Source organism: Falco rusticolus, chromosome 3, assembly GCF_015220075.1.
Source record: "Falco rusticolus isolate bFalRus1 chromosome 3, bFalRus1.pri, whole genome shotgun sequence".
In the NCBI taxonomy this organism is placed as follows: Eukaryota; Metazoa; Chordata; class Aves; order Falconiformes; family Falconidae; genus Falco; species Falco rusticolus.
In genome coordinates this window covers 60235615-60256703 of record NC_051189.1, presented here as the reverse complement: position 1 = coordinate 60256703, position 21089 = coordinate 60235615, and the positions used below count along the sequence as shown (strand labels likewise).

Here is a 21089-nt window from a genome sequence, read left to right as displayed (position 1 = left end):
GCTTTGTCTTCCAAGACTTTCCTGTGCCAAATGGTGGGGTTTTTTTAGAAATACTGAAGTGTCAATATAGTAAGAGTTTATAAAGCCAGAAAGTATTCCTTTTGTTAAATAACCTAAAACCTTTACAAAATATAACTTAATTACAAGTATATAAATAAAAAAGCAGTATTTAATACCACTAAATGTCACTGTAATAGCCTTCATATTCTTGCTCTTGTAGGCCCCAAGACATTCCCCTCTCTTTCCCAGTACTGAACGAAACTTCAGTTAACTCAACCATATCCCAAACAAGAACCAGGAAAAAAAACCCCAAACACCACACAAACCAAACCACTCCAACATTTTTTCATCCCTTTACTAGTAAGCCTATTTCCTTTCCTCATTCTACTCTGTTACCTTCCTCTTCTTATCTACATATTTCATCACAACTAGCAAAAGTAACTACCTTTGCCTCACTTTACTGGGAACCATAAAACAAACTGGGAAGAGATTAAAAAATCTAAAGGTTTTTATGAATGTTTTCAGAAGACGAATGGTTTGAAGTAGATGCTGGATCTTCTAAACTTCCCTAGTTTTTAATCTCTTCCTATCTTATATCCATTCATTAAATGATCTTGCAGAGAATACAGACTTCAACAAAACAGTAAGTATGACCACACACACACAAGAGTCTCCTTTTCCAGAGAAGACACTCTTAAATACCATTTGGGTGTTAAATGGATTCTCTTTCCTTAGGGCTACATACAACTCATCATTCACAATTCAGAATTTTATTTTATCTTCTGTTATTCATTAGTACTACAGATAAAACTGTTGTCTATTGTAAAATTGTACTAGGCAGACAAAACTGAGAACTGAGTTATTTGCAACTCTGCTCCAGAAGTTTGAAAATGGTAGGATACTTCACATTTATAAACAATAAACCACTCTTCGGTGTTACGAGAGCTCCCGTATTCCTTCATTCTCTAACACTCAAAAATGGATCTTACCATTTTTGAAGTGGACTCCCTTGTACAGGTGTTACTCTTAACTCTTCCGCAGCATTTAGCTTTCAAGTCCTCCTAACAGAGGGAACAAGTCCCTGTGTTACAAAGGAATGTAAGAAACGTGTTTTTTCACCGGTCTGTGCTGTCACAGGTCTTCAGAAATGTTTCATGTGTTTGTAACAGAGAGTAAGACCGTAAAATTAAATAAAATATGAATCATTGTTCTTGTGAGCGTATGGACTTCATATGATGTAAGATATGAAAACCATGCACTAACTTACACCAAATAAAGCCAATCCATCCAGCTTCTTCTGAATTAAGTTGCAAGTTACAATAAAAGGTGTATTCCCTAGTTTAATTTAGTTAAAGCCATGTAAAAACCTACACTTCTTTTTTTCTGCACATAAGATATCAGAATACAGATTCATATTCAGTTCTTCCCATTACAGCAAAAAAACAAACCCCCAGTGTCAGAATACATGCTCTTCATTTCACTGAAATTAAATGGACATGAATATGATTTTGTTACCTTTCTTGCAGTTGGTTTTTCCACCATGGTGCTATCACTATCAGAATTTTCAACTTGAACTGTTTTTGTAGACCCAAATTTGGGCATTTTATAGCGGTTTAGCTAGCTGTATCTTGCATCAGTGGGTTCATCGTGTGTCTGAAAAACAAACAACCACCATTACATAAATATACACACTGCAGTGTTATTTCAGGGCAAATGTTGTTACTGCACATGGTAGCAGAGTTGAATAGTGCCCCAGAAAAGATGACTAACAATGACACCTGACTTCAAACATCCCACTCATCTGCAGCTTAAACCTTGGGGTGAAAACACAAAAGGTCTAACATGGCTGCTACTGGGGACAGCGTCATCAGAAAGCCACAAAGTCAGCTGCTGAACTGCCTCATCCCTCTAACCTGCACCTTTGGCAGACTTAACGCTTTTGGGTATTTGATGTCTCATTGGTTCAGTATCTCATTTTTGTAAGTAATAAGACTGGGAAGATGCAGAAGATGATTTCTAGCAACACTGAAGAGAAATCAAGCTTTCTAGCCTGAGGAAGTGAAATATCATCTACCCAAAATATTATGGAAAGAAGATCAAATCTTGGCGATTTGGTATCCTTTCTGTCGGAATGAGAAATAAGTGTCAGAAGAAAAATCTTCTAAAGCTTAGACCTGGAACTAGAACCCTTAACTTTCACTGTCTAGCAAATTAATCACATAAGCCATCACTACATATATATACGTATGCACATAACACTCTTAAGAGAGAGAATGTGGCGTTTCATCTCCAGGGTATACCAAGTACATTACAGATCCACATAACAGAAAAGGTCTGATTCGCCTCTTCCACAGAACAAGGAGTCACTCCTCTCCTAAGAGGGCCCAACAGGAAAGGTCACGTGAAAAGCACAACTGCATCAGACATCACTGTAAAGCTGGTGACATTTTATGGGTCTTTTTGATATGATGTATTATGTTACAAATATTTAGGTGATCACAGTCTTGCTAAGTCTTGCGGTGATTCTAGATCTCAGCTAGATGTTGTTTCATGTGTGACATTTCTACTGCTGCTTTATAGGTTAAAAGTTTTGGATCATCACGTCGCAAAAATGTTGCTGTCACAGGACCAGGGCCACTATTTTGGTTTGACACAGGTAACTTACAATAGAGACTGGTATTTTCTCACTGCAGATGACTTTGAGAAAACCGTTTTGCACACTAGACCTGACACACAGAACTTTCATATTCAAGAAAATTTCTACACCCCACTGCACCAACCCACCCATCCCCCACAAGACCTAAACTATGGGAAATTCCCTTACAGAATACTTGGTTAAGATTAATACCATTGTATATAGCAAAGTAACATCTTACTTTCTCATTCTTCCACAAAAGGAGAGGAAGAACAAGAGGGGAAGGAAAGTTCAAAATGTTCAATCCTAAAGTTAGAAAATTAGGAAATGATACACTATGGTTTGCTCTTTTCTTTCCTTTCCCCCACACCGGAGTTTTTTGTTTTTATTTTTTTAACATTAACCACAAGCTTATGAAAAACAGGAAGAGCTTAATTAGAAACTGTCTCATGTACAATAACCTGAATCTTGTCTCCACTACTATACAAGGTACAATATTGTGAAATTCCTACTGTTCCACTCTTACCTAAGATAAAAGAAACATTAGGGTATCCCCTTCATTTATGTAGGGTCAATAGGATTTATGCCCTACTGGACAGGGACAGTAATTGCTCATTTTTAATGAGCAAAGCACACTGTTATTTGCCTGTTCTTTTTATTTGCTTTTTGTTAACAGTTGCAGGAAGAAAAAAGGTTATTGGTGCAACGCAGAGTACCCTAGAATGAGTTGCCGGTAGTTTACAACTAAAAGAAGCAATGAGATAGCATCCTCACAGACAACAACTACTGTGTTGATTACACCACAGAGTATTACCATAGCAGCAAATACCCGTTTTCATGGTTTTAAAAAGAAGTCATAAATCTTCTTTTGCTCAGTTAGCCTCTCAAATCCTCTTAACTTTCATTCACAATTCCCGTTGTATATATCATCATGTTTATAACTACTTTAAAACAGATTAACATGTGAAAGTTATCTTTATTATTTTAATAAAAATATTTCTCATTGCATATGCTGCTGTTTTCTTTCCTTTTTTTCCGCTGCTGGACTCCCTGAAACTAACTCCATCCCTGCTTTGCTTCTTTTCCCTTCCTGGTTTGGTAATGCCATTCCCTATACCCTTCTGGTACTGACAGTAAGGACCCCAGATTCCTGAGCTTAAGTAAAATTTATTAGCTTAGGCTTGGCTCCACTCCTTTTATTTGCCTCACCAAGGGGGCTAAAACACATTAACTGGACAAGAGTTCTTCCTCCACAAAATGCCCAGCTTCCCTGCATGTCCTTTCAAACCTTACCGAGCAGAAATAATTTATTTTCAAAAATGGTAGACCAAAAAAAATTCAAGCTATAGGTATTGTATAGGGACAAGAGGATGATGAAAACATTTTCAAAATAAATTTAAATTAAAGGTATTTTTATATAACACAGCACAAATAATACACAAATTAAGTAAATGAAAACGGAAAGCATAGGATGTTTCCATTTTCTTTACCACATAATCAAAACAAAATGTGAATTCATTTAATCCTTGACCCCAAGCCAGCTATGTTTTGAAGAGAAAACTGTTTTGGAAGTTCACTAAAGCTGAGTATCACATACTGTATTATTAAAGTAGAACCATCCACCGATCACATCGACACACGGCAGTATTTCCATGAAGTGTTTTATGTACCAGGCTGCCGTTCCACAATCCCTGTATTAAATACTTTTCAGACAGACATAAATGCTTCAAATATTTGAGAAAAAATTAAAAAAAAGTCATAAAGGGTAGGGTTTTTTTTTTATTTCCTAAGATATCACAGTCCAGAAATGTAAGCAAACTATTCAACCCATGATCACATACTATATATTACAATAAAATGATGACCTGAAGAAGTGATTTTACTGACATTTTAACTTTATTTCTGTTTGCCTGCAGTTCAATGCCATTTCAACTCATGTTCTGAACACAGTAATTTGCATTCCAAGTGAAAATGGAGAACATTAGCAGGTTCTTCCAGGGAAACCCAAATCTGTCTGCTTTGAGTTTCCTTCAGGGCTGTTTCTTAATGCGATTACTGGCTTATTAGGCGGTCTTGATGGCATGTTTCAAATCAACAGAACTTTAATTTAAAAAAGTTAAAACTCTTTACATTCAAATTATTCTCCTCTGTCACAACAAGCAGCACCATCACTTTTCATCTGACAAACAGGCACAGCTGTGCTTTTTCTCTGACAAACTGATCTATTTCAAGCTTTTCAAGAAAACATAGAATCTGCTTCCGACTAAAAGAAACTTCTCTGCATGTAAAAGAATCAGATATTCTGATTTTACGTTTGGACATCTTTCCTGCACATTCATTATAGTTATCAATGTCCTATTACTCAAAAAACAGTTCAACTTCTTTTGTTCATTTTTCACCTAAAGGAACTAAAAGATTCTTTTTTCTCCTTAAAGTATCAAAGGTGAGCATTTTGACAGATCTACAGGCAGTGATATAAAAAGCTGGAATTATTTAATAAAAAAAACCCCACCAACTACCAAAATTTCAGATACAAGTAGCTTCAGAAAATTCAGCATATAATAAAACTCTAATACCAACAAGTTACTGTATTGATTTGTACAAGCTTACATCTAGCACTAATAGAAGGGCATGCCTTCACTTACGTAAAAACCCAGAGAACTCACACAGTACTCCCAACAACGCTGCTGCCACTGTTGTTCAATCCCTTTATATGAGTTTTTGCTTTCACTCCAGTCACTTGAGAAACGGAGGCCCATGTGTTCGTTACATGCATATGTATGATTCACCAATGACTTTCACGCCCGTAGACATATTTTCTTCAAACTTGACAGCAGAGAAAAGTTTTCAAATATATTAAACACTCACAAATTTAATGGAAAGAGGTGGCTGGTAGATAATAATGATCATCTTGTCACCGTTTTCCCCGAGGGAAAGTTTCAGTATGAGCTTCATGCTACGTTGCATATAAGAAAACCCTATGTGAGATGGCCTTTACAAACCACTTTCCTTCTTTTCCCCTAGTCACAGGGCAAGTTTCAGTTGAGACTTGCACATTACCAGAGTCAATCAACTGTAAGACACAAATCTATAAGAAATTAAGCATCACTAGTTCTGGTGCTCACAGAACTACTTGTTTCCTTTCTGGTTTATGATGCATGCTTATCTTATTCCTGCATGTCTTCCCCAAAATATAAACAGCAAAAAGTTACATCATACTTAGGGAAGGTTTTCTTTGGCAGCCCTGTTGTACAGTTGATCTTGAAGGTTAGACGACTGCTATTATAGAAGATCAATGGGGTGCAAGACTGAACTTGTATGAGAATATTAGTAGCAGATGAGTTAATTTCCAAGATACTGCATTTATGCTTGAGCTCTAGAATACATCTGCACTTGAAAAGCAGGGGATCTAACATAAGGCAATCTTCTCAACTACCTGTTCTATATTTCCCGTATCTTATTTCATCTGCAGAGGAAAAAAAAACCAAAGAAAAATATCCCTTTCTTCTAATAGGGATTTACTCCAGACTAGGAAACAGTGAATCAACTGTAAAAAATTTCTGCTATAAATATTTGACATGAGTGCTTCAGAATGTTTTGCTAAAATTAAACAGATGAAAATGACAGCTAAGGCTACATCTACATTAGCAAGAACTACAGAATTATCAAGAGCAGATCTCTAGAGTGGAACTGCTTGTAGCAAAAAATCAGAATTTACTCTAGTTACATTTAGCAGTTTTGCTCTGGACTAGTTCTAGTGCAGTCCCATGTACTAAACACATATTAAAGGTTGGAGCACACATCTCTGCTTAAAACCGAAGGAATCAAGCTCTGCAGCCACTGCATAGATCAAGCTAAACTACAGAGAGGAGAGATAAGGATAGTCACTAAAAGTGTATTCCTGATTCAAACTAAGACACTGACCTGATTTCCTCTTGGCAATCTCCTCCCTCCCACACCCATGACTTTGTCTCTTCCAAGTTTATTTAGAAATGACTAGTACGATCTAGATCTCAAAGCTATTCAGTCTATTATGGAAAGGGAAAAAAAAAAAAAAAGCTGGTGGATGAGCATAAGAGAGCGACGTCTAAGAACAGCTGAACTGAGGGAAAGGCAGGCAAAAGCCAACATTACATATTCTGTTCAGAGAAAGCCAGCTGGCCAACCCGTATGTACATACTGGCTAATTAAGAAGTAAGTAGGTAGCTCACACCTAGCCATGCCAAATGCTATCTGCGTTCTGGTGGGAGTGTCAAAGGCAGCTGAGGTTAATGCACTGGGAGAAAGGGAATGGGTATAGCACAAAGGACCAAAACCCACAGAAAATTGGGCTTTTAAAATACTGTAAGAAGCAGAGTTTAAGCAAAAAGATGTTCATTTAACTAAGTTTAGCACTCTTTGGGTGTTGTTTTTTTTCTTCTCATCAGGAAAGCGCAAGTGACTTCAGTATTTTATTTCACAAATAAAGCATCCCTCAGCAAGTAACTCAGAGAAGTGTTTTCTTTCCAAAAGAGAGGTTAACAAACTCCAGCACTACTAGCGCTAAAAGAAACATTGTGATGGGAGATGTAGCAACATTGTCAATCATCTTGTTGTTCTTCCAGAACTCTGTGCTTCTATATCCACAGTTACTCAGCCACAACCTACTACCACACAATGCAGCCACTCCCAGTCAGACTGTAGTGCATGTACTATCATACCAGCATCTCCTTCTCACCTACAGCATCCACCAAGAAAAAAAGCGCATGAGTTGAAATGAGACATTATTTGGGAAATTTTGGTTAGAGGCTGGGGACATTGTAAGAGGCACAAGATCAGGAATTTGGGACTGTCAGGAAAAAGACCATTCAGGTCCAACACACAGTAGGATGGTAGTAAAGTTCAGTAGTACAGAGCTGGGCTTTTCTGGCTTGGGAATTTAAACATCATGTGTAGGAAAAGACCATCTATACTTTTTACCTGGTATTTCCCACACAGAAGTATGCCTGTGAGGAGTAAAGGTTCAGATTAGCTAAATAAGAGAATGTGACTGTGATGAGGAAGCAGCAGAGAAACTTCAGAGGACAGGTAAGAAGGGATTGTGCTTGGGAGGAAAGCACAGTAGACTCCATGATCAACACTCAAGAATTTTTTCCCCAGAACATAAAAACACAAATCAAAATTCTTTAGTCTTGCCACTCCTGTGGCCCTGTAAAAAAGCACAAGTGTTTAATCTTCTTTTAGTTTTAATGGAGAATGACAAGCTAACTACTGTGGTCAGTTTTCCATTACCTTCTTGGACAGACATACTCATAGAAATGAAGTCTCAAACACTACTGACATCTCATGAGAATGTCAAAATGGTGGTAATGGATGGGATATTGCCCAGTGCATACACTTAAAAAATCTCATTCTAACATTAAACAAAATACTGCTCTGAAATTTCAAAATTTCAGAGAGACCGTAGCCACAAAAACATTACGTTTTGTACCAAGGTTTTCATTGCAGAGGACTACATAAACACAGCTATTCTATAATCATTGCAGCAGTTTATTTGATGTTTACAATTAAGAAAATTGAAAGGGCTAATAAAGGTTTCATTTGAGCAAAAATATTTTGAGGTTTCTTGTGCAGAGTCCTATGAAAACATGTTACATGGATCCCCCCAAAAGACTTCTTTCCAATCATTTAGCAACCGATGATGCTGCTGGGTCCGCACACACATTACTGCTAAGTAGGATTACCAAACAACTTAACTACCAGGGTGCTAAAGTCAAAGCTGAGTAGGCATGAGATCCACATAATGAAACATTTTTTCCAAAAGCTGATAATGTATTACACACACAGAGCTATAATGGACTAAACATACACAGCAGTACATCCCTACTGCTGCAGGATAGAGGCATTATTGTCCTTCACAAGCTCAAAAGGAATACACATTTTGCATAAGAAAAGATTAAATAAGAGGCTACGTGTGTGTGTTATACTATTTAAGACTAAATTTTTTACCATCACCCCTTCCTGTATATGGTGTGCACTAAAATATCATGAAATGTAACAAACAGAACAATTTACCAGGCACTTTTTGCCATGCACTCCACGGTGTCTCATTGTACTTGCAATACAGCAACCAGCAAACAAGTTACCAAGTACTACTGGCTTTAGGTAGCACACCAATTAAATATATAGGAGAGAAGAGTGCCTGAATGATACATGCAGTGGCTTTTACAGATGAAAGTTGACAAGAACATTTTTATTTGGAAAATATTCGCAAGCTCTTTTCACACGATTGCGACAGTTCAGTCCGTGCAGATTCCAGTGTCAAGAGTTATGATGAAAGACCTAAGCTCCAACAAAGTCTCAAACTAACAGTGCCTAAGGCAACAGTCTGTTGTGGTATTAAGTGTAAACGCAGTACCCAGCATGGACATGAGTCACAAATTTGGCAGATTTTACAGCATTTGATGATAAAATATGACAAAACACTTCTGGTCCAGAAATGAGAATATTTTTTTTTATTAATTTTCCTTTAAGATTTACACAATACTTGAGATGACTTCGTGGCTAGAACATTCAAGGCTGAGTTCAGTTCTACTCCTTTCTTTGCTGCACCTATTGCACAACCTCAGAAAAAGTACCTTACCTCTCCCCTGCAGCAATTCTCCCTACCAGATTTTAGAGGCTACACTAGAAATAAATAAATAAAAAAAAACCCAACCCCAAACCCCAGCCTAACAAACACACCTTTCAGAAATATATGCCATGAAACAACTTGGGTATGTGTATTTCAGAGACTCCTCAGAGCCCAGCTAATATATGCAATGGACTACTAGACTGGCTGTCCTATCAGAGAGTATTTCTACATTTTATTTTCAAATGTTTAGATACCTGAGATCAAACATAAGGATCACAAAAATCTTTCTGTAATAAGGAAAATAAACTATTTGAATCCCATTTTATAAAGGTGCCCTTGAACAGTGAAATAGGAATGGGCAGTGACTACTCAACCTCCAGAACGGCTTTTAAAATACTCCTAAGTACCTACTCATCCCATGCCAGACTACACTACACAAGGCTAGGATGAAGTCCCTAAAAAACAGCCAACACTCAGGCAGCAAGAAAGATTTTCCAATACTTCAGCTGGAACTCACTACTACTTCCTACCAAAATAAAGAACGTATCTCATAGTCTAGGAATTTCTACTAAGAGCAAAAAATGAGAGGACATACAACTCTTTCCTACACAGAAAACAAACAAGACTCTTTGCAGGGGTTTTGTTGCACTTGCCTGTATAGGACCTTGGGCTCCTACCCAGAACACCTCCAAATTCGTATTTTAAGAGCCTGAGTTTACCTGTGCTTGGTTTCAAGTATCAAGTTCCACAGATTTCACAAAACCCTTCAATCTATTTTCCACACTAACAGGAGCACCCAGACTTGTCGACCTCTTTCTAACAAATACACCCTATTAAAGAGCATGACCAAACCTGTAGTTTTCTGATTGAGTTTTGGTAAGGCTTCCCACCTCTCCCCCCTTTTTTTTTATTTAAAAAAAGCTAAACACATGCTTACCAAAGAACACAAAAATTTCATTGATCATAGAATTGAAGAATAGTTGAGGTCAAGGGACATCTGGAGGTCATTTAAGTCCCTCAGTTATCTAGTCAGTTAGGCGCTTTCAGCTGTCATACCTTACACAGATCAGGTTGTTTGTTACTTGAGGAGGAAAAAACAGTAAAAGAAACCATGGAATATACATACCTTGCTATTCCTGATTAACTGTAGGCACCTATACATCATGCAGCAGTGTTTTACAACAGCACACTGTGGAATAACAAAAAAAACCAAAACCAAACAACTTTGGCCCAGAATTTAATTTACAAAATTTTATTCACTGATTGAAAATACCACACCCCAATATGCCTTTCAGATTTGTTGCACGGGTTGACTTGAATTTTAAAGGTACTACTGGTTTATAAATTACAGATAGATCATGCTTCGGTAACAGCTGTCTGAGCAAGTGATGGCTCCTCTTTCATGACACAGCTCATCATTAAAAATACACCTGCACTTCTTTCTGTAATCTTCTCTTGAAGCTACACTTACAATAAATGTCAACCAAGTGAGGACTGAAACGTACTGGAGTAGCATTGGACACCTCTTGCCTCATGCACTTTTAAGTAAAACTCCAAAATCTACCTATTGGAACAAAACCAACACACTGGTACTGATTTGCTTCAGAAAGTAGAAACAAAACATGACGAAACAAATCAGATTTTTAGTGTAACTTACATCTCTGATTCATACTTCCTTAGATGTGATCAAGCAATATATTAAATTTGCTGAACATTCATTCCTTTTAAGCTAGTTTAATGCTTAATGCTCCTGCTGAAATGTTTAAGCAGCACTCAAAGCAAAAAGCGGACTTCAGTTTTCTGTGATCATTGTTACTACTGGCAAAGGCAAATTCCCATAGCAATTCGAGACACTTGCTTCTGTAGCTGTGTGAAAATTTTTTGACAAGCTGGTGAAATTCTGAGGAATTACTGACCAGAAACACATGCAGCAAGTGGCTTTACTTGCTTCCACAGAAAGAGAATCTATCTGTCACTCATACCACAATTCCCTGCTATTTCAGCTTGCCTCAATTTCTACCTTCTTAAAGAGAAGGAAATGTCTACAACACTTTTTTTAAAATTTGAAAATAAAACAATCCTCCTAAATGAAAAGGAGGGCCTTACCCTGGACAACACCACAGAACTTACTATCCAAAACTCAAAATTTGAAATAATAAGGGTTAGGCTCTCCCCCCTTCCACAGGCATTAATTTATTTTCACAATATTGCTGGAAGATAAAAACTTATTATTTCCTTCATTTTACACACGGTGACTTAAGTGCACAGAAATAATAAAGTCATGAATTTGACTACACTTGCCATGTCCATAACACATTATGGACTTTATTTTCCTGATTACTTCATGCTAGGTAGTACTTTATACTTGGTTAGACCATAGCTGCTAGCAACTTCAGTTTCAGCTTCTGCAAACAACTCTTCTTCCCTACTACTGCTGAAGGAATAAGCTGTAACAGTCTCAAAGCAGTTATCCACAAGGAAAACACTTGGCAAATGCTCATAAAAAGCCTGTATCTTACACAAATTCCAAAACAGACTGAAAATTGGTAATTTTCAGGGTCAGTACTCAACTGTCTTTAACATGGGACCCTGTTTTCTCTTTCTGCAACCTCCTCTTAAGACAGAGAACTCATTCCAACTTCTGCAATAGGACTCCTCTTGGAGCAGTTTCCTGGATGCCACGATCCATCCTCAGAGAACCACCTAATTAATTCTTTAAAGTGTAGTCCCAATCAAAAACCATCAACTCATGATCCCGTTCTACTATCTCTGCAGAAAGGCAAATGAGCAGTGCTACTCTAATATATGGCAGACAGAATTTCTGACACAGCAGACCACAGAGGTTAGTGACACTGTAGCATAGAGCAAGAAGATGTTCAAATACAGACAAGACACACTTGTTTCACTACTTTTGCAACACACTCCCATTTCCTTTCTTAACTTTCTCGAAAGTTTCCTGTCTCAGATTGTGAGATCCTCCCACTGCAAATGTCACTCCACACATCAAGATTATGAAAAAAATCAAATTGGTCTGTTGGTATCAGACTTCTAAACTCATATGGAATTCATCAGTTTACATTTTGCCAAGCCACCGAAAAAAATCATAAAGCCCCCTAACATTTTATCAAAATATCCCTGCAGGTGTTATACCAAATAATCTAGTCTTGCTTGGCATGTAAGAGCTAAAAATTATTAGCACAGGAAAAGAAATAAAAGGATCCCAGCTATTTATAAACAACCTTTAATGTTCTTCCGCATAGATAACTGAACACAGAATAACTAAATAAAATGAGTGTGCTAGGCTCTACTTCTGCTTTAACACCTCACTGTAGTATACTAAACATTAAGGTCCAAGTATCCAAAAAGTGTAATTTTCAAAGGACAGGAAACACTCAAAGAATCTGTTAAATTCATGGACCCAAACCCTGGGTAAATCCATCTACATCAAGCCCCATCTAAAAGAAGACACCAAGAGACTTGTCTCCAAAGACCCTGTAAGGTGCTGAGAAAAGGTATGAAGCAAAATAAGTAGGGAAGGGATGAATTCTTTCCCAGTTGACTCTTAAACACTTTCTAGAACACTGAAGTCCTTCATAACTTTAAAGAAAAAAAAAGAAAAAAAAAGAAAGCTATGGGAATTAATTTAATGCTGTTCAGGGTGAAAATCAATGCTGACAAACATGGCCTAAACTGACAGGGTGGCACAACACTGAAAACAGGTGAGTGGGGAAGATGGTGCTTTGCACAAGGGATCCCAAAATAAGATTTGATATAAACAGACAGCTGAAACAAGGAAGCATTGAATGAGAAGGTACCTGAAGGAACAAAAAGTAAAATCAAATACTATGATTTCTTCCCTTTCATTTCTGAACAGAAATAGTTTCACAAGTCTGAGATCCTAAATGTTACTTGTTTAGTAAAAGAAATACACAGGGCAAAGGAACTGTCTTTACAATAGGTACTCTCTGATTTACATCTCAATTGTATAGACATTTATATTCAGTATAATCTTTCAGAACAGAAGTCCTACAGTTTAAGATTACAGAATTATTTCAAAGAAGTCTCTGAAGGGCTGTGGGCTTCTATAATAGTGAAGCATGTGGACTGGATACACACATTACAAATGAACTTGCAAAACCATAGCCTTAAGTAATTAATAATTTTCGCAAGACTGGGAAAATGCTAGTTTTTCTAGAAAAGCATAAAACAGTAGGACGTTTCATATCACAATGGCATCCCAGATTGTACAAGAATGGCAGAATCTTCATCAATAAGCCATTATTACCTTGCATAAAAAGGTAGATCATTCCATTATCAGTATTTTCTCATATGATTTCCTCTTAATACCCAAGTGTTGCGTTCAAAATCACTTAAATTAATATTTTATGACAAAACTTATTTTAAATTAAGCAGCTTAAATTATCAAAGTTCAGAGTTTGTGGAACTTGCATAACATAAACCAGGTGACATTTTTATCAGAGAACGGTTAGGAATTATTTAAAAGCAGAAAATCCTCCCTGATTCTGAGACTTCCGCTGAAGATACTTTTTACATGTATAGGTACACATCTCGTGTCCCAAACTAGGAGGGGCAAGATGCAAGAAACAAACATTTAAGAGCAGGATTAACTCCTGGCATTAGCAACAAACAGAAACAAACAAACAAACGGGGGTGGTGGTGGGGGTGGTGGGACGGGGGGAAGCATTGCCTCTCCCAAAAGGGTGATAAACCTGACTTTGAGAAGTCAGACAGTGACTCCCACTTCAGTGTGGTAGGAGCAGCTGCCCCATAGCAACAAGGGGCATCGTTCCTTCTGAACCAAGGTACTCTTTCTACAGCATTCCTCTACGTGGGCCAGTAAGGATCTGCAACCAGCGCCAGAATCCAAGATGAATCCAAAGGATGTTTGTCAGTATTGTCTTACTCTCAAGTGCATTTCTCTACTCTCAGATTAACACTTTGTCTTTTCATGGAAGATACTAGCATTATTGCTTTTCCATATGGCTGGCTGTTCTGCAAGGAAGCACTGGAAAGAAAAACAGAAGGATGATGGTACAAATAAAACCAGTTGAATAAACTGTTTTTTCTCCTTGAAAGGAATGCTGCAAGCTCAAAAATATTAAGTTTCTTTTCAGATGTTAGCAATATTCAAATGATAATTTCTGAATAAATGCTCTTACAATATTTATGCTTTAGCTACCTTTCATATTTCTTCTTCAGTTGTAGAAAATAAGGTTGTTTCACTTTCAGTTTCTCATTCACAAGCCTACTCTGAGTTGCAGACATTGGGAGACTTCCTTCAAGTAAGTTCCAGCACAACGTAAAGAAGAGATACACATATTTGTCTTTCCTTAAAAAAAATAATCAGAAACTGCATTTTTAATAAGCAAAACGAAGTGCAAATAAGTCTTATGTACCCAGTTAATTAGTCATTTCAATAAAAAAAAAGACCTCATTAAGAGTCTGTATAGCAGTACTTTGTAGAATGCAACACAGCTTTACAAGACTACCACACGCAGGCAGTACAAGAAGAATGCATGCTTCTACTATTAAAAATTAAATTAGTCAGGAGAAACACATTACCTACAACAGCTGAAAAAGTTCTATTCCACATTTGAAAAAATGAAGTTTGACCATTTTACAATTTATCAAGCCTTCAGCACCAGGTTCAGCACAGAATCCCAACAGACTAACTAAAATCAGAACTTAACCACATTTTACTCATGCTGTTGGGGTGAATTCCAGGTTCAATCAATCATGGCTATAAGCAAGCTGCTCTAGCTGACCCTGCTCTGAGCAAGGGGTGGACTACATGACCTCCAGAGGTGCCTTTTGATCTCAACTAGTCTATGATTCTGTTCCATGAATGAAAAATGCAGATGTTTTTTACCTCAGCAGCAGCAGCAGCATGCCCAATGGCAGTTCTCTCCTCCTGCTGCTACATTCGGCACATGAAAGTTTTTCATACTCTCCAGCAACTTATGCTGTGTAAACAGGACTGAATTTATTCCAAAGACTTACATACGTGGCTTGAAGAATCTGTGTAGCTTGTGAGTACTGATGTCATACTCAAGTTAGATCATATCATTAAGACAGCCACACAGAATACAAGCATCATATTCCTACTGAAGGACATACTAGCTGTCGAAATAAACATTGACATGGGAAAACAACCCCACCTTTTTACTCTGAGAATCAGACACACATAAGCTTTCAGAGTGCTTGAAGGGATCTCCCTTTATACGGGCTAGCCTCTCAAAACAAAGCAGATTCTTGATCCTATAAAGAGGAAATCTGGGAAAGAAAGAGAGTCACACTTGCCAAGAACTCTGGCTCTTAGGAGCCAAAGACACTTATTGCAAAATCCATTAGTCCTCCCTTTTAATCTGCAAGTCTAAAAACTCGTATGTTCACAGGTGCTTCCTCTTGAGTCTTTTTTAGGACGAGTTATGAGTTCAAAGGAAGCACCTGCACAGATGTTTAGAATAATATGATACTCCCTTTAAGCTAAATGGAGAAGTGGAGTTGTAAACTTCAGTTTTGATCTACTGGTTATTCCTTAAAGGTGTAACTAAGCCGATCTCTGTCAACTAAGACTGATACATTAGTACAGTGCCTAACAAAGAAAAACATAAAAGACTTTCTATCAGTACTTTGCCCAACTTAAGATAAGCAAGCCTATTGCCCATTAAATTTGAATTCTTCTAAAGGAACCTACTTCTCTCTGGAAACCTGAAGATCTGCACAATAAGAGATTTGAAATCTGCTCTATACATTACTACTAGGACCTCCGTAACTTCTATTTAAATCTTCATAAGCAAATGATAATTTGCCAAGCTAAAACCAAGAAAACCCACAACTTATCTGTAGCACTGCCTGAAGTAACATAACCACAAAACACGCAAAGGCCCTTCATGGGTTAAAAGCAGACTAACTGGCAACACCTACTCACAGTGCTTCAACTTTAGCCGGATTCAGCACGGGTAAAACAGTGTGCATGCGTGCTACCATTCACGAGTAAGAGCTAAAGCAGCAGATGCAGGAAAAAAGCAAGCCTCTGACTAGGCTTACTTACAGGTCCCCAACTGGGTAACAGAGGTTTTTGTCCTGGCTAAATTGTGAAGACATGCAAAACATTCAATGGTCTTTATTGCCACCTCTTGGCCATCACCACATATCACAAAAGTAACAGAATAAAATCATATGCCAGTTCCTCTACATAAATAATTTTTCTTTGAGGGACAAGAGATAGTGAGTGAACAGATGGAGTGGAAACAGAATAACCAGAATACTGTTTGCATCCAAGTATAACTATTTAGAGCTGTAAAACTACAATAAGTACAGCAATTAACCTTCATTAATGTTCTGCTATGTCATCTGGAGAATTGAAGGGACTGCAAAGCAAAGTATGAGTTATTTTCAAGACAAAAGAATTATTTTTTATTTATTTAGAAAAGGTAATACAGTTGTCAAAACACCTGTCCCCTCTTGAAGTCAGAAGACGAATGATTTAGTATTACCCACATGAGAAAGTATCATGAAATGAACTTTCCATTTTCCCTTTATTATTAAACTGCTAGTAAGAACCCAGATTAGCAGGTTGCTAAACAGCATAGACTACCACACAAAGTTAAAATTTCTCTCAGCATTCTTTGTTCCACACAATCTTGCAGCAAATATAAACAAGAAGGTACTTCCACAAACTGGCTCAAGGAAGCTGTTTATATCAGAGCTTGGAAGTTTCAAAGAACCAGACACCTATTAAGTACAACTAACACAAAAGGCTTTGAAAGAGAAGGGAAACTACAGGAAATGTCTTCTCATAAGTAAGCTCATTTCTTCTGTCATCAAGCAATCAAACTTCCTAAGACTTCTACCACAATACTCCTGGAAATGCAAAGTGTTATATGGTTTCTGTTGCATTTAATAAATTTCAAAGCTAGGAGAGGGGAAAAAAGTACCTTCTATTTCTGATATTTTCCAGCCTCATGAATGCAAGACATAGGACAAGAAGAAAGTAATTCCAATACTCTCCATCTCCACTGAGGTTTTGGTTTGCCAGTAGCCTATAACAGGAGCAGGGAAGAAAGAGTCCCCTCCTCAACTTGCATTTTTACTTGCTGCCTCTAATATAGCTCATAATTCTCTCTCTAACATTGCTAATGGCTTTTTTTGCACAAACCAGTGTGAAACCAATCCTGTTGTGACGTTATCACTACCTAGAGCACTCTTGAGTAGCAGCCATGAAACTGAGGAGAGTTTATTCATTTGTTGCTTGCTAAAGATAAAATCAGTTGCAGCAGATCGTCAGATCCAGAGAGACAACCTAAAATAAGCCAAGGCAAAGTCACACTTCTCAAGGTCTTCGAGTCTCTCCTTAAATAAATACTTAGGTTTTATGCAAGGTGGCAATAAAGGTCTTCAGCTGCATAGTTAAGATACAAATCAAGTCTCCATAAGCTTACGGAGGAACTTGCAAAGACTTCTTTAGGTTCTGGAATAATAATGAACTCTTAAAAAAAAAGATGTTAGCAGGGCTCTGACTTCTGTTATTCTGTTAGTAAAATTATTCAGTGTCATAACACAAAATGCAAGACAGAGTTTGTGCTAATATTTATTTCATACCATCTGTTGCTAAAGTCTATGTAGACTCTAATGATGCAGTTTAAAAAAAAAAAAGTCTGATTTGGAGACTAAATGACCAATCAACATTTATACCACTCCATCTGCAGTAGAACATGGAAAAGAAGAAACACCAAACATTCATGCCCAGCCTACCTCTTCATAAGATAAGGTCCAAAAAACATCAAAAGTTGTTCTCAGTGTGTATATTAACAGGGCGGTAGCAGGTTAATCATTACATATTTTGTGATCAATAGTTTTTTCCAATTTTAAAGAGGACCAACTGTGCTACTCTTTCAGATAATTTCATCAGCCTAAGATCATCTAAACATGGTACGTCAGTTCAACGAACAGAATTTACTTTCATCTATCTGTATGCCCAATACAGAGGAAGAAGTTCTAGCTCAGCCATTTCTAGGTGCCTGTATTTCCACTAGAAGGATATCCAGGACTTTTTTCCATCTAGTTAAGTTAAAGCTGTAATAGTTTACAGGTTTTGTAACAATTTAAAGAGACACCTAATGGTGCAAAGAAACTGCTGTTTCACACTATGATTGATGACCTCTAATTTAATAAACACAGATATTTAATTTTTAGTATATACTTTTAATTGTAAAGGAAGTGGTAACATAGTAATAACCCCTGTAACTAGAACCAAACACTGAAGCTTCATACAAGCACTCATTCAGCCTGCTCATTGAAAGATCTCCTCCTCAAAGAAGTTACCTATTATGCAAGCCTGCTGGAAGAAACTGTAAGTGAACTGAAGTTTGTTGCACAGAGCCTGCTTTCTTACACAACATCTGTCCTAAGCTTTACTGTCTCTACTACTCAGAGTTCACAACTAATTTTGAATAATCCTCTGGGTGGGAGAAGAACATGCAAAGAGGTAACAATGGAAAGGCAGAAAGCCTTGTATTTGTAAGACTGAGCTGTCATCTTTGTGAAAGAACCAAAGGCGCTCTGATCATCTGTCTGCACTTAGTAATTACTAGAGAAAAGCCAGGAAATCAGAAAAGGGACTCACATACTATACACCAAAAAACTGACACCACAAGAATGCCACCACAGTCCTCTGGGTGCAGAGAAAAACACTGGCACTCCTTGACATTTTAGCTTACAAGACACATACAGGAAAGTAGAAGTAATAACAGGGGGGGTGTGTGTGTGTGTGTGAAGACATAGTCAATGGGTTTACCATTACCTTCCCAATGAAGTATTCTACTGTACTTCAATCCCTGCAGTTTTATTTGACCAGCTTCTTAAGCTTGCACATAAACATAGTGAATTTACTCAGGGTGAGATTAAGGTCCCTAGCTGATCAAGTCAAAAACGTTGAGTTTCCAGCTAAAGAATGAAGAAAAGCGAGCGACACCCAACATCTGCACAAGCCTTAAACAATAAGAACAGGTGAGATGCCCTGACGTATCATTTTGAAGATCTATTGCTCTGGGGAGTATTACCCACTGAACTATAGCAGAGGATTACAGTGGATGAAGGAAAGACAGCACAGGACGCTCTTTACAGCTACACAGCACCTGTGAAGAGCTCACCATGTCCCTACCTAGAGTAACTAAGATGTGAAGACAACCAAGCTGCCATCAACTTCCATACTAAAAAGCATCTAAACCCTTACTGCTTCAAAACTAGAGAGCAGAAGCACCCCCCACCTCCAAATCATGACATATCAATAACAGTAAAATTATTTTAATAAAAGTTAATGATTTCTTATAGACATGATGATCTCACCCTTTCCTAGTGTTCCAAGATTATACAGTTTTTTCCTGGAACATAAGAACATTTGGACTTTTCCACATCTGTCTGATAGCTTTTTGTTCCTACAAGCATCACAACTTACTCACTCGTCTCCATTAAGGAACTGCTTTACCCCACAAACTACCTTTCAATTCAGAGGTATAAAATTCAGATTTTCTTCCACATCACATGGCCCACAGAAGAAAGGCACAGAACACATTGGCCATGTCCAGGCAATTTCCACAAGACCTCTAGCTGGTAATACTGGTAGTAAACTGCTCATTTTATTTGGGAGTTTAAATAAAAAAAAAATAAACTAAAATAAAAAATCCTATAATTGCTTGTCAGCTACCCAGTCCTTAAAAAAGAAAAAAAAAGCTGAATATTAACAATAGTACCTAGAAAGCCATGCTAGAACTGTGCAACTGAGCCTGGCATTCTCTCATTTCTTGTCCTTCCTTTGTTGCCTGGTGTCACCTGTGCTGTGCGAGTTACGGTGCTCCACACCGGCGGCGCCCGCCGCCTTGCACTGGCACACCAGGCAGCTGAACGTGTTATTCTGCAAACAACCGGGCAGCCTTTCGCATTTAACGGAAGGCGCCAGAAACGCCTCAGCCGCCCGCCCCGGGTCTCGGCTTGACGAGGGCAGGCTGGCCCAGGGAGGCGGCACGGCCGAAATCGGCGGAGCAACTCCCGAGGCTCCAGGGAGCGACCGAAATTCCCGAAACGGAGGCGAGGCGGGTGTGTGAGCGTACACCGCCATGCCGCGCTCGGCACCCGCGCCCCGGCCGCCCGTGCAACCCCCGCCGCCGCCCGCCCCGCAGCCCCGGCCCGGCCTCCCGCTGGAGCCGCCGCCGCCCCCCGGCCGCAAGCGGGCCCCCCGCCGGACTCGGCGGGCGAGAGGCGCGGCCGCCAGACGGTGACAGCGGCGGCCATGGCTCCCCTGACAGGCTGACAGCGCAGAGCCGCTGCCCGCCGCCGCCCGCGCCCCGCGCTGACAGGCCCGCCGCCCCGCCGGGCGGGAGCGGCGCGGTGCCCGCTGCCCGGGAGGGCAGGGCAGCGGTTACACCCCCCGAGGCGGGCACCGGGTCGGGGCTCCCCGGGCGCCCCGCGCCACCCGCCGTTCAGAGACAGGGGGGCGGCACCCCGCGGGCGCGGGCACCGCGGCGGGGGGTGGCACGGCGGGTCCCCGCCGCAGACCGGGAAGGGGCGTGGAGGTGCGCTCCGGTCCTTACCTTCTCCTGGGAGCCGGCGGCGGGACGCGTCCTCCTCCTCCTCCCGCCGCTCCCCCGCTCCTCCCTCTCCGTGCCGGTGCGGCCGCGGAGATCCGACAGGAGCGCGGGTGCCGCCCGCCGCCACCGGCGGTGCCCAGGGGCTGGGGCGCGGGCTCAGCCCCGGCTCCGGCCGCCGTGGCTGTCGGCTCCGAAAGCTCCCCTCCCCCGCCCGCTGTCGCCCTCCCTCCCT

The 21089-nt window shown here is 39.4% G+C and overlaps 1 protein-coding gene across 4 annotated transcripts in view; it reads right to left on the bottom strand.

Annotated features, from left to right (window-relative positions):
* ANKRD12 (ankyrin repeat domain 12) overlaps positions 1–21087 on the bottom strand; it is a 65895-nt gene extending 44808 nt beyond the window's left edge. For 2 of the 4 annotated variants that reach the window (XR_005103009.1, XM_037379257.1), the window contains exons 1-2: positions 20861–21087; positions 1516–1653 (exon numbers count right to left, since the gene is read on the bottom strand). Coding sequence is in view for 2 of the 4 variants with exons in the window: in XM_037379257.1 (XP_037235154.1) it covers positions 1516–1602 (87 nt within the window). In the remaining 2 variants the exon portion in view is untranslated. Of the gene's footprint in view, positions 1–989; positions 1062–1515; positions 1654–20860 lie in introns of those variants that run through there. The other 2 variants (XM_037379256.1, XM_037379258.1) reach the window with 2 other exon arrangements.
* Between the last annotated feature and the right edge of the window lie 2 nt (positions 21088–21089).